Source organism: Callithrix jacchus, chromosome 8, assembly GCF_049354715.1.
Source record: "Callithrix jacchus isolate 240 chromosome 8, calJac240_pri, whole genome shotgun sequence".
NCBI classification, from domain to species: domain Eukaryota; kingdom Metazoa; phylum Chordata; class Mammalia; order Primates; family Cebidae; genus Callithrix; species Callithrix jacchus.
Genome location: NC_133509.1, coordinates 21,508,288 through 21,522,798, shown reverse-complemented (window position 1 = coordinate 21,522,798; position 14,511 = coordinate 21,508,288). Strand labels below are relative to the sequence as shown.

General features: G+C 49.8%; 1 protein-coding gene across 1 annotated transcript; it reads left to right on the top strand.

Annotated features, from left to right (window-relative positions):
• Positions 1 to 712: 712 nt before the first annotated feature.
• On the top strand, positions 713 to 8,586 carry CYP1A2 (cytochrome P450 family 1 subfamily A member 2). Its single transcript, NM_001204434.1, is given in 7 exon segments — positions 713 to 733; positions 1,566 to 2,405; positions 3,283 to 3,403; positions 3,857 to 3,946; positions 4,203 to 4,326; positions 5,426 to 5,512; positions 7,941 to 8,586. Coding segments are annotated over 6 exon segments (1,551 nt in total). The 5' UTR covers positions 713 to 733; positions 1,566 to 1,574; the 3' UTR covers positions 8,239 to 8,586.
• Positions 8,587 to 14,511: the final 5,925 nt, after the last annotated feature.

Sequence of the window (14,511 nt, the reverse complement as noted above, 5' to 3'; positions counted from 1 at the left end):
TTTTATTCCAGAATATCATCTAATCTCCGGTTCATGCTCACATGTCCCCAAAACCCCTTTTGTAGATTTTTGTAAATTTTTGGTTAAATGCCATATCCAATCGAGGTTCATGCATTGCATTTGGTTACATCTCTTGGTCTTTTTGCATGAGGGGGGCCTCTTGAGAACGTACAATCCTATCATCTCTTCTTTTCCACTTGGGGACTGAAAGTCAGAAGTGGCTAGAACATGCCCATCTACTGTTTGGTCTCACAGGTCGTTGGAGGGTGCTAAGGAAGAACATCCTCCTGGAGAGGGGCCGTGAGCCTGGCTGGCCTAGACTGAGCACCCAGGCAGAGTCTCCCTCATGAGTACAGTGGGAAAGAAGCCCAGATCAGTCCAAAGGCCTAACCTCCACTCTCAGACCCTACCCGGCTCTTCAGAAATATAGGCTTCCTACCCTGAACCCTGAAGAAAGCTGCACCTTCATCCCCAGGAACCCAGCACCCCTTCCAGCCTATCCCCAAAGTGTCACCCTGGACCTTGGGTAGAAGGTAGAGCTGAGGGATCATGGCCCAAGGCCAAGGGCTGATCCTTCCGACTTTGTTTGGTGATCCAGCTTTGGTATCAGGTGACCAGGACAAGTGGGCCAATCTGATAGGGGGTGGTGTTTATAAAAAGGCCACTCACCTAGAGCCAGAAGCTCCAGACCAGCCCCTACAACCCTGCTAATCTCAAGCGCCTGCCTCTACAGGTACCTTTCTTGGGACCAATTTCCAGTCCCTGGGATCCCCGACTATAGAACCTGGAAGCTAGTGGAGACAGAAGGACGGGGGGCCCGGGCTAGGTGTAGGGGGCCTGAGTTCCAGGCTTTGCTACCCAGCTCTTGACTTCTGTTTCCCCATTTTAAATGAGTAGCTTGGACTAAGCCATTTCTAAGGAGAGGGATGGGGAGGGCTTCCCCCTTGGCACAAGGGCAGCCCTGGGCCTGGCTGCAGCCCAACCTCAATCTCTAAGACTGTGAGAGGTTGGGGACACATCCCTGGAAGAGCTGCCCTTTCTGGTATTGATAAAGAGTGCCCTGGGGAGGGGCATCCCAAGCTATTTGCACCAGCCCTGGGACCTTGGCCTTTTCAGTGTCACTGGGTAGGGGGAGCACCTGTCCCCTAGGTGTGTAGAGGTATCAGTGGGAAGCCAGTGCTGGCAGGGACTATTTGGCACACAGCTTAGCATGCATGCTGTGCCAGGGGCTGACAAGGGTGCTGTCCTTGGCTTCCCCATTTTAGAGTGGTCACTTGCCTCTACTCCAGCCCTAGAAATGGAAACTGAGATGATGGGTGGAGGAGAGAGCCAGGGCTCATGCTGGGGAACTTGAGGTTCCTTTCCAGCCCTCAGATTCTGTGATGCTCAAAGGGTGAGCTCTGGGGGCACAGGACACATGGTAGGTGGATCTTAGTGTTTCTGCTATCCAGCTGGGAGCCAAGCACAGAACATGCACCAGTGTTTATCAAATGACTGAGAAAATGAATGAATGAATGTCTCCATCTCAATCCTCAGCCTGGTTCCTCCTTGCTTTTTCCCTGTAGTTGGTACAGATGGCATTGTCCCAGTTTGTTCCCTTCTCAGCCACAGAGCTTCTCCTGACCTCTACCGTCTTCTGCCTGGTATTCTGGGTGTTCAAGGGTTTGAGACCTCGGGTCCCCAAAGGCCTGAAAAGCCCACCAGAGCCATGGCGCTGGCCCCTGCTCGGGCACGTGCTGACCCTGGGGAAGAACCCGCACCTGGCACTGACGAAGATGAGTCAGCGGTACGGGGACGTGCTGCAGATCCACATTGGCTCCACGCCCGTGGTGGTGCTGAGCGGCCTGGACACCATCCGGCAGGCCCTGGTGCGGCAGGGCGACGATTTCAAGGGCCGGCCCGACCTCTACAGCTTCACCCTGATCACTGATGGCCAGAGCATGTCCTTCAGCCCAGACTCTGGACCCGTGTGGGCTGCCCGCCGGCGCCTGGCCCAGAACGCCCTCAACACCTTCTCCATCGCCTCTGACCCAGCCTCCTCATCCTCCTGCTACCTGGAGGAGCATGTAAGCAAGGAGGCTGAGGCCCTGATCGGCAGGTTGCAGGAGCTGATGGCAGGGCCTGGGCGCTTTGACCCTTACAATCAGATAGTGGAGTCAGTGGTCAAAGTCATTGGTGCCATGTGCTTCGGACAGCACTTCCCCGAGAGCAGCGATGAGATGCTCAGCCTCATGAAGAACAGTCATGTGTTCGTGGAGAATGCCACCTCTGGGAACCCCGTGGACTTCTTCCCCATCCTTCGCTACCTACCCAACCCTGCCCTGCAGAGGTTCAAGGCCTTCAACCAGAGGTTCCTGAGGTTCCTGCGGGAAACAGTCCAGGAGCACTATCAGGACTCTGACAAGGTGAGCCTGGGGTGCAGGTGGCGAGGGGCACCTCCTCCCAGCTCTAGTGTGTTCACACACTAGAGCCTAGGAAGGCTCTGGACACCTCAGATGAGCTGTGTGCCCTGGAGCCGATCCTTCCCCTTCTCTGGGCCTCGGTTTCCTCATCCTTGAAGTCCCCTTCTCAGGGCTCCTCAAAGCCTGCCAGAAAAAAGTCCTGGTAGGCCAGTCATGGTGGCTCATGGCTGTAATCCCATTGAGGCAGGTGGATCAAGAGGTCAGGAGTTTGAGACCAGCCTGGCCAACATGATGAAACCCAGTCTCTACTAAAACTACAGAAATTAGCCAGGTGTGGTGGTGTGTGCCTGTAATCCCAGCTACTCAGGAGGCTGAGGCAGGAGAAGCACTCGAAACTGGAAAGTGGAAGTTGCAGTGAGCCGAGATCACACCACTGCACTCCAGCCTGGGCGAAAGAGCGAAACTCCATCTAAAAAAAAAAAAAAAAGAAAGAAAAGAAAAGAAAAAAGTCCTGGAAACAGGGCCCTAGCAGAGCCCTGCAATGTGGGGGGCCTATGAGTGAGAAAGCTTTTATTCTGCAGAAACCTGAACCCCAACAGCTCTGGTGTCGCTTTGCTTCCCTGTGTTCACACTAATCTTTTCCTCCTTTGAAATTGGAGGTTTCAAATTGGGAAGAAGGGGCAATGGGGCATGAAATGACACTTTAAGCCATACCCAGGGCTGCTACCAGCTCCTGCTGCGAGCTGCAGCCCACTACCTAGAGACCAAGTGGGGGGATGGGGGGTGCCCAGTCCCCCAGGGACAGGCCAGGGAAGTGGAGCAAGGTTCAGCCTTTGACCCTGGAAGTGCCACGGGTGTCCCTAAGCTTGTTCCCCCTCAGAACAGTGTCCAGGACATCACGGGTGCCCTGTTCAAGCACTGCGAGAAGAGGTCTGGAGCCAGCGGTGACCTCATCCCCCAGGAGAAGATTGTCAACCTTGTCAACGACATCTTTGGAGCAGGTAGGAGCCAGAACCCTGCCCCTCCATCCAAACTCCCTGCTGTCCACCCACAGCCTTTCCCTGCCCCTCAGTCTATCAAACAACCCACCAACCCTACACCAGATGGTACAACATATTGAGACCTGGCCTGGGTTCAGGGTTTGAGCCTGGGCTATGTCAGCGGCTCTCAGTGGAAACTCAGCAAAGTCCTTCTCCTCCCCTAGGCTTCGGTTTTCCCATCTGAACAATAAAGTGTTCTCTGGCCTGTAAGTCTAAGCCCCTGTACTCTGGCAGCTAATTCTGAAACCCGTATCTGAAGTTTATGTTGAAGAGAGCCAGCCTCTGTCCTCAGGAAACTCACAGGCCAGGGCCAGAGAAAGCTAACGCTGGGTACACACATAGTAGGTACTTGGGAAATGATGGTTTCCTTGTTTCTGTCTTTCTTCCTTCCTCGCCTCACACGACACGGTCCAGGGTTTGATACAATCACAACAGCCATCTCCTGGAGCCTCATGTACCTCGTGACCAAGCCTGAGATACAGAGGAAGATCCAGAAGGAACTGGGTACATGGGGGCCCCCAACCCTATGGCCAGCACAAGCCTGGAGACCCAGGATGTTTGTTCAGTCTACAAACACCTGTTATGTGCCTACTGTGTGCAGCTCTGGGCACATAGTAGTGCCTGCCCTTGCCTGGAAGATGTGGGAGGTTAGTGGGGTCTCTGGCTTGTGAATAGATGATCTCATATAGAGTGACATGGGGACATGTCATGGAACAGTTAGGGCAGCCCTTGAGCTCTGCTTGTCCTCTGTGTGCTACAGACACTGTGATTGGCAGGGGGCGGCGGCCCCGGCTCTCTGACAGACCCCAGCTGCCCTACTTGGAGGCCTTCATCCTGGAGACCTTCCGACACTCCTCCTTTGTCCCCTTCACCATTCCCCACAGGTGAGGCCCGCCGGTTCTGTCCTCCCACCCCTGAAGTCCTTCCCGTGTTTTCTCTTCCTGGCCTCTCACCCCCGCCCCCGCCCTGGCTCAGCATCTCCTTCCCCACCTCCTTCCGCTCAGATCCCAGCCTCAGTCCGCCCCACCCAATCCAAACATAATCAAACCCCTAGCTCTCGGGAGGAAATCCCACTTTCCATCGCAGCTCTCATTCCCCTCTGCTCATCCTCCCTCCCTCCCAGTGCCTCTGTGCCACCTAGGTCGGCCTCATGCTCACAAGCATGGCCCTGCCATCCTCCAACTTTGCTAACGCTGAACCTTCTGCCTGGAATGCCTTCTAGCCTCTTCTCTGACTCCAGAATCCTACCCTTCATCAAAGTCAATGCTGACTCGGGCTTCCTCTCCCCAGAAGTCGTCTGACTCATCCAGCTGGCACGGCTTCATTCCTGATGTCTTATAGCCATCAGCCCTTGATCATGCCCTGGAATTTTAACAGTGTCAGGAGAGTTAGCGAACATTTACTTCGGCCCAAACGTTGTTCTAGTTATTCCTGCAGTAGGAGGCCTGAATCCCCAGCCAGGCTAGCAACTCCCCAGGGCTGGTCCAGGCAGCCTGCTGCTTTTTTTGTTGTCGTTGGGAGGGGGAGACTGAGTCTCGCTCTATTGCCCAGGCTGGAGTGCAGTGGCACAATCTCAGCTCACTGTAACCTTCACCTCCTGGGTTCAAGCGATTCCCCTACCTCTGCCTCCCAAAGTGTTGGGATTACAGGTGTGAGCCACCACGGTCGGCTTTTTTTTTTTTTTTTTTTAATAGAAAAGAGAAAAACCTGTATCTGAAATTGCCTGCTTCTTGGCTTCAGAGAACAGCCATTGCACAGCCAGGCACAAAGAGAAGTTTAGTAAATACTTGGTGAAGTTAAAGAACAGGAGGTGACAAAGAGGGAGGGAGGATGATGCTACCTCTCCCCTGCGCCTCCCCTCCCCTCCCAGTGTAGGGATGGAAATGGCAGCAGGTAGCTGTCTGGATGGGGTGGAGGAGGTAGGAGCAACACACGCCCCAGCTTTCCAGCCCTGAGCCTGACAGCGCCCTCTTCCATCCTCAGCACAACAAGGGACACAACACTGAAAGGCTTCTACATCCCCAAGGAATGCTGTGTCTTCATAAACCAGTGGCAGGTCAACCATGACCCGTGAGTACACATCCCTTCCGGAAAAATGTGTGCAAGTTCAGCAGTCGGGAAGGCTGTTTGTCCCTGCTAGGAACTGTGTATATAACAAAGGAGGAGACCTCAATTCCTATATCGTCTGCTCTAAGTGACAATATTTACAAACATTTCACAGGCCAGGCATGGTGGCTCATGCCTGTAATTCCAGCACTTTAGGAGGCTGAAGAGGGCGAATCACCTGAGGTCAGGAGTTCAAGACCAGCCTGGCCAACATGGTAAAACCCTGTCTCTACTAAAAATATAAAAATTAGCCAGGTGAGGAGGTACGTACCTGTAATCCCAGCTGCTTGGGATGCTGAGGCAAAAGAATTGCTTGAACCCAGGAAGTGAAGGCTGCAGTGAGCTGAGATCATGCCATTGCACTCCAGTCTGGGCAACAGAGCAAGACCACACACACACAAAAAAAAAAAAACCCACAAAAAACCAAAGATTTCACAAACTTTAGTGCACAGGAATCAACCAGGATGGCTAGACACGGTGGTTCACACCTGTAATCCCAACACTTTGGGAGGCCAAACCAGGCAGATCACTTGAGGTCAGGAGTTTGAGACCAACCTGGGCGACATGGTGAAACCCCATCTCTACTAAAAATAAAAAAATTTAAAAAAAATTAGCCGGACATGGTGATGTGCCTGTAGTCCCAGCTACTCAGGAGACTGAGGCAAGAGAATTTCTTGAACTCTGGAGATGGAGACTGCAGTGAGCTGAGATCATGCCGCTGCATCCCCAACCTGGGTGACAGAGTGAGACTCTGTCTCCAAAAAGAATAATAATAATGATAATAATAATAATTAACCAAGATGTTTGTTATAGCTGATGGCTCCCCCAGGATTCTACTGTGGTATCTACGGCGGGGTGCCTAAGGCAATTCTGATGTGAATGGCCCAGAGACCTCTGTTTGGAAAGCCCCACTTTAGTGTATAGGTAGAGGGACCATATAATTTACCATCCACACTGGGACACTTGAGTGTGAAAATGCTACCAATGTTTATGCTGTTCTTCATTACTCTAAAACAATAAACATAAGCCAGGACATACTGCTGAGGCCCCTTGGGAGGCATATTTTGAGTAGGATGTAATTTCTTTTTTTTGAGACTTAGTTTTGCTGTCTCGCAGGCTGGAGTGCAGTGGCGCAATCTCAGTTCACTACAACCTCCGCCTCCCAGGTTCAAGCGATTCTCCTGCCTCAGTCTCCCGAGTGGCTGGGAATACAGGAATCCGCCACCAAGCCCGGCTAATTTTGTATTTTTAGTAGAGACAGGGTTTCACCACGTTGGTCAGGCTGGTCTGGAGCTCCTGATCTCAGATGATTTGCCTGCCTCGGCCTCCTGAAGTGCTGGGATTACAGGTGTGAGCCACGCAGACAGCTAATTTTAATTTTTAAATAGAGACAATGTCTCCCTATTTCCCCAGGCTGGTTTTGAATTCAAGGACTCAAGGGATCTTCCTGCCTCAGCCTCCCTAAGTGCTAGGATTACAAGTGTGAGCCACCAAACCCAGCTTGTTTTTCTTTTAATTTCTTTGAGATAAAGCATTATTTAAAATAAATTAATATTAAAAGGCACTATCGGGCTGGGAGTGGTGGCTCACGCCTGTAATCCCAGCACTTTGGGAGGCCGAGGCAGGTGAATCATGAGGTCAAGAGATCGAGACCATCCTGGTCAACATGGTGAAACCCCGTCTCTACTAAAAATACAAAAAATTAGCTGGGCACGGTGGCAGGTGCCTGTAATCCCAGCGACTCAGGAGGCTGAGGCAGGAGAATTGCCTAAACCCAGGAGGCGGAGGTTGCGGTGAGCCGAGATTGCGCCATTGCACTCCAGCCTGGGTAACAAGAGTGAAACTCCGTCTCAAAAAAATAAAATAAAATAAAAATAAAAGGCACTATCTTTAAGGCTGGTCATCTTAGAGAGTGCTTTGTAAAAGAAATAAGCATCAGGCCAGGTGCGGTGGCTCATCCCTGTAACCCCCAGCATTTTGGGAGGCCGAGGAAGGTGGATTGCTTGAGCTCACACGTCTGAGACCAGCCTGGGCAACACAGTAAAACCCTGTCTCTGCAAAAACAAGTACAAAAATTAGCCTCATGTGGTGCCTGTAGTCCCAGCTACATGAGAGGCTTAGGTGGGAGGATGGCTTGAGCAGAGACTGCAGTGAGCCGAGATCGCCCACTGTACTCCAGCCTGGGCCATAGGAGCCAGAGGTTGTCTCGGAAAAAAAAAAAAAAAAAAAAAGAAGAAGCATCAAAGTTCAGTTTGGTTCCTTCCCACTTACCCTGAGTTGCTTTCCATCTGTCCTCACATTTGTGTTCTCAACAGACGTCTCCGTCCCCCAGGCCCCTCCTCCCAGGGCCTCCCCACCCCTAAAGGTCCCATCTCCTCTGTTCCTCTTGCAGGCAGCTGTGGGGGGACCCATCTGAGTTCCGGCCTGAGCGGTTCCTCACCGCCAAAGGCACCGCCCTCAACAAGCCCTTGAGTGAGAAGATACTGCTGTTTGGCCTGGGCAAGCGCCGGTGCATCGGGGAGGTTCTGGGCAAGTGGGAGGTCTTCCTCTTCCTGGCCATCCTGCTGCAGCAGCTGGAGTTCAGCGTGCCGCCGGGCGTGCAAGTCGACCTGACCCCCACCTACGGGCTGACCATGAAGCACGCCCGCTGCGAACACGTCCAGGCGCGGCTGCGCTTCTCCTTCCAGTGAGGAAGACACCGCCATGCGGAGACTGGGGACCGAGTGGAGATCGGCCCGGGGGACTCAGCCCTCGTTTCTCTTCCTTTCTTTTTTCTTTTCAAAAATAGCTGCTTGGGGGAGGCCGAGGCGGGTGGATCACGAGGTCAAGAGATTGAGACCATCCTGGTCAACATGGTGAAACCCCGTCTCTACTAAAAATACAAAAAATTAACTGGGCATGGTGGCGCATGCCTGTAATCCCAGCTACTCAGGAGGCTGAGGCAGGAGAATTGCCTGAACCCAGGAAGCGGAGGTTGCGGTGAGCCGAGATCACGCCATTGCACTCCAGCCTGGGTAACAAGAGCGAAACTCCGTCTCAAAAAAAAAAAAAAAAAGCTGTTTGGCTGGGCTCGGTGGCTCTGGCCCGTAACACCAGCACTTTGGGAGGCCGAGGCGAGTGGATCACAAGGTCAAGAGATCCAGACCATGGTGAAACCCCGTCTCAGGAGAATTGCTTGAACCCAGGAGGCGGAGGTTGCAGTGAGCCAAGATCGTGCTACTGCACTCCAGTCTGGCACCTGCCGACAGAGAGAGACTGTCTCAAAAAATAAAAATAAAAAGTAAAAAAGCAGCCCAAGTGCAGGGCCTGTAATCCCAGCGCTTTCAGAGGCCAAGGTTGAAGGATCCTTTGAGCCCAGGAGTTGGAAAGCAGCCTGGGCAATGTAGTGTAACTCTGTCTCTACAATTAAAAAAAAAAAAAAAAAAAAAAAAAAAAAAATATATATATATATATATATATATATATATGGCAGCTTTCTGGATATATAATTCTTATACCATATAATTCACCTTATTATTGTTATTAATTTTTTCCTGAGACAGAGTCTCACTCTGTCACCCAGGCTGGAGTGCAGTGGCATGATCTCAGCTCACTGCAACCTCTGCCTCCTGGGTCAAGCGATTCTCCTGCCTCAGCCTCCCAAGTAGCTGGGACTACAGGCACACACCATGCCTGGCTAATTTTTGTATTTTTAATAGAGATGGGGTTTTACCATGTTGGCCAGGATGGCCTCAATCTCTTGACCTCGGGACTGCCTGCCTTGGCCTCTCAAAGTGCTGGGATTACAGGTGTGAACCACCACCCCCGGCCCACAATTAATTTCGGAACATTTTCATCACCCCTAAAAGAAACCCTTAACCCATTAGCAGCTCCTCCACATTTCCCCCTAGCCTCCTCCCCTGCCTCACTAGCCCTGGCAACTACTAATCCACTTTCTGTGTCTATGCATTTGCCTTCTCTGAACATTTCAAATAAACAGCGTCATACAACGAGCGGTCTTTTGTGACTGGCCTCTTTCACTTAGCACAATGTTTTCAAGCCTCGTCTGTATTGTGGCTTGTGTCAGGAAGCCCTTGGTGCTTGAATCCTGAGACCAGGTCCAGGTCTGTGCTCCCTGAAGTCATTGACAGGCACCTCCTTCACCCTTCTCTCCTTTCATGTTGTTTGACCTGAGTTTTTGAACAATTGAAGGGAGCAAAGAGGAAGGGATCCAGTCTCAGGGGCCAAACCCAGTTGGGTGGATGGGGTCCCTCCTGTCCCATTCTCAAAAGGCAGAACACATGACTTCTCACAAGGCCTTGATTTCTTTGTTCACAGCCCAGGGTGGGTAAGCTTCCCAGAAGTGCTCAGGCTATTTGAAAAAGGCCCGGGTCTCATCAAAGGACACTATCAAGAAATTGAAAGGAGCCTGGACACAGTGGCTTATGTCTGAAATCCCAGCATTTTGGGAGGCCAAGGCGGGTGGATCACTTGAGGTCAGGAGTTTGAGACCAACCTGGCCAACATGGTGAAACCTCATCTCTACTAAAAATACACAAACTAGCTGGGTGGAGTGGCTAGCCTCAGGTGCTCAGGTGGCTATAATCCCAGCTACTCAGGAGGCTAAGCCATGAGAATCACTTGAACCCAGGAGGTGGTGGCAGTGAGCCGAGATCCTTGCAAAAAAAAACAAAAAAACAAAAACCAAAAATTGAAAAGACAACTCACAAAATGAAAGAAAATATTTGCCAAATGTATAGCTGTTAGAGCATTTATATCTAGAATATATAAATAGCTCCTGGCCTGGCGAGGTGGCTCACGCCTATAATCCCAACACTTTGGGTGGCAGAGGCAGGCCAATCACCTGAGATCAGGAGTTTGAGACCAACCTGGCCAACATGGTGAAACCCCGTCTCTACTAAAAACACAAAAATTAGCCAGGCGTGGTGGTGGGCGCCTGTAATCCCAGCAGGAGAATGGCTTGAACCGGGAGGCAAAGGTTGCAGTGAGCTGAGATCACACCACTACACTCCAGCCTGGGCAATGAATGAAACTCTGTCTCAAAAAAATAAATAAATAAAAATAAAAATAGAGAGAACTCCTACAACTCAACCACAGAAAAGTGACTCAATTAAAAAATGGTCATAGGACTTGAATAAACTTTTCCCTAAAGGAGATATATCCATTGTATCCCTGTATCAAAATATCCTATGTACCCCATAAATACATACACTTACTGTATACCCACAAAAATTTAATTTAAAATTTGTACAAAAGAAAATACACAGGCCAGGCATGGCAGTGCTTGCCTGTAGTCCCAGCTACAAGGGAGGCTGAGGTGGGAGGGTGGCTTGGGCCCAGAAGTTGGAGGCTGTAGTGAGCTATAATCAGACCACAGCACTCCAGCCTGGGCAAGAGTGAGACTTTGTTTCTGAGAAAAAAAAAAAAGCTATATATATATATATATATATATGTATACAATCTCAAACTCCTGGTCTTGTGATCCACCTGCCTTGGCCTCCCAAAGTGCTGGGATTACAGGCATGAGCCACCAGGCCTAGCGCAACAATATTTTTTTAAAAGGCCACCATGCCCAGCCACAGAAAACACAATAAATTGTGTGTGTTAAAAAGAGATGAGCTGGCCAGGCACAGTGGCTCACACCTGTAATCCCAGTACTTTGGGAAGCCAAGGCGGGCGGATCACCTGAGGTCAGGAGTTCAAGACCAGTCTGGCCAACATAGGTAAACCCCGTCTCTACTAAAAATATACAAATTAGCTGGGTGTGGTGGCACATGCCTGTAGTCTCAGCTACTAGGGAGGCTGAGGCAGGAGAATTGCTTGAACCCGGAATGGAGGTTGCAGTGAGCTGAGACCACGCCATTGCACTCCAGCCTGGGTAACAGAGCAAGACTTTGTCTCAAAAAAAAAAAAAAAGAAAAGAGAAGAGCCACAAAAAGACATGAAAGAACTTTAAACATGTATTACTAAGTGAAGAAGCCAATCTGAAAGGGCTACTACATTCTTTATGATTCCAACTCTAGGACTTTCTGAAATAGGCAGAACTATAGAAATAATAAAAAGATCAGTGTTTGCCAGGAGTTCGGGACATGGGGGTGAGGGATGAATAAGAGGCACAGAGGGATTTTAGGGCAGTGAAACTTCTCTCTATGATACTGCAATGATGGATAAACGTCAAAACCTGTAGAATGTACAACACCAAGAGCGAACCCTCCTGGATACAAAAATACAGTTAGATACAAGGAATAAGATCTAGTTTTTTGGTTTTGTTTTTGAGACAGAGGCTTGGTCTTGTCACTCGGGCTGGAGTGCAGTGGTGTGACCTTGGCTCACTGCAACCTCTGTCTTTTGGGTTCAAGCAATTTTCCTGCCTCAGCCTCCTGAGTAGCTGGGATTACAGGCACCTGCCACCATGCCCAGCTAATTTTTGTATTTTTGGTAGAGACAGGGTTCCGCCATGTTGGTCAGGCTGGTCTCGAACTCCTGACCTCATTCGTGATCCACCCACCTCGGCCTCCCAAAGTGCTGGGATTGCAGGCGTGAGCCACCTGGCCTAGATCTAGTATTTGATAGCACAACAGAAGGAATATAGTCAGCAATGATTTGCAGCACATTTTGTAATAACTGAGGGAGTACAACTGGAATGTTTGTACCACACACAAAAAATTAATGTTTGATACCCCATTTACCCTAATGTGATTATTACACACTGTATTCGTGCATCAAAATATCTCATATAACCCATACATGTATTCACTTACTATGTACCCATAAAAATTAAAAATGTAGACTGGGCACAGTGGCTCACACCTGTAATCCCAACGCTTTGGGAGGCCGAGGGAGTGAGATCACCTGAGGTCAGGAGTTCAAGACCAGCCTGGCCAACATGGTGAAACCCTGTCTATACTAAAAATAGAAAAATTAGCCAGGTGTGTTGGCAGGCACCTGTAACCCCAGCTACTCAGGAGGCTGAGGCAGGAGAATTGCTTGAACCCAAGAGGTGGAGGTTGCAGTGAGCTGAGATTGTGCCACTACACTCCAGACTGGGAGAGTGAGACTCTGTCTCAAAAAATTAAATTAAATTAAATTAAATTAAATATATCCTCCCACCTTGGGACACCATATGCAGGCCACCATGTCCGGCTCATTTTTTAATTTTTTGTAGAGATGGGGTTTTGTTGACCAGACTGGTCTTAAACTCCTGACCTCAGGTGATCCACCTGTTTCAACCTCCCAAGGTGCTGGAATTACAGGCAGGAGCCACCGTGCCCAGCCAAACAAAGTTTGGTTTTTTTTGAGATGGAGTTTTGCTCTTGTTCCCCAGGCTGGGGTGCAATGGTGTGATCTCGACTCATCAAAAACTCTACCTCCCTGGTAAAGCAATTCTCCTCCTCACCCTCCTGAGTAGCTGGGATTATAGGCATGTGCCACTGTGCCTGGCTGATTTTGTATTTTTATAGTAGATACAGAGTTTTTTCATGTTGGTCAGCCTGGTCTCAAACACCTGACCTCAGGTGATCTGCCTGACCTGGCCTCCCAAAGTGCTGGGATTACAGGCATGAGCCACCATGCCCGACGCCAAAAAAAATTTTAAGAGTGAGTCAATCCTTGCTGGGCACAGTGGCTCATGCCTATAATCCCAGCATTTTGGGAGGCTAAGGCAGGTGGATCACTGGAGGTCAGGAGGTGATTGGGTAATAGGGCTCTGCTCTCATGAATGAGTTAATCCATTCCTGGATTAAAGGATTAATAAATTATCAAGGGAATGGGTTAGTTATCAGGAGAGTGGGTCTCTTATGAGCCCTTCACCATGTGATGCCTTGAGCCACCTGTGGACTCTGAAGAGAGTCACCAGCAGTAAGAAGTCCCTCAGCAGATGTGGCCCCTCAAGCTTGGATCTCCCAGTCTTCAGAACCATGAGCTAAATAAACCTCTGTACTTTATAAGTTATCCACTCTGCAGTATTCGATATAGCAACAGAAATTGACTGATACCCTGTTGTCTGGAATAGACTCACCCAGCCACATGTGCAGTGGAATGAATCTCAGAGTAAATCCTCTTTTCCTGTTGCCTTTTAATAACTGTGTTAGAGATGTGTTCTGCAGAAGGAATATCCACTAGTAGTTCAAGTTGAAAATTTAGTAAGAAGGTGGTTCAGATGGTGACCAACCCCCCAGGTGTGGTTAGTCCTGGGAGTGAGTTTACAGGGCTTCGACCCTCCAAGGAGCCCTCTTTATGTCACCATGCACATGCCAGCTGGACCTCAACTGCTACAGTTTCTTCTGTCTGAGTAGTTACCACAAAGACTAATAGAGCTTGGCTGCAATGCCATCCTTGACCAACAGGAGCTGCTGTCTAATATATATGTGTATGTATATCACTATAGAGATATATACAAATACACACGCATATATATAAGTTCCTTTAGTATATTCTTGCTCTCTTTATTATTAATCAAAGCTCGCTTTATCTGTCCTGCAAATTATTAATCTCTAAGGTGGGACAATAATGAACCAGATCTTTATTTCTTTTTTTTTTTGAGACGGAGTTTCGCTCTTGTTACCCAGGCTGGAGTGCAATGGCGTGATCTCCGCTCACCGCAACCTCCACCTCCTGGGTTCAGGCAATTTTCCTGCCTCAGCCTCCTGAGTAGCTGGGATTACAGGCACGCGCCACCATGCGCAGCTAATTTTTTGTATTTTTAGTAGAGACGGAGTTTCACCACGTTGACCAGGATGGTCTCGATCTGTTGACCTCGTGATCCACCCACCTCGGCCTCCCAAAGTGCTGGGATTACAGGCTTGAGCCACCGCGCCCGGCCTTCTTTTTTTTTTTTTTTAATGGTAATAACAGGGTGGGCAAGGCTAACCCTGGCCCTTCCACATTGATTTGAAACCAGTAGCTCTCAAGGGTAACATGCATCGGAATCCCCTGGAGGGCTTGTTAAGACACAAGTTACCAGC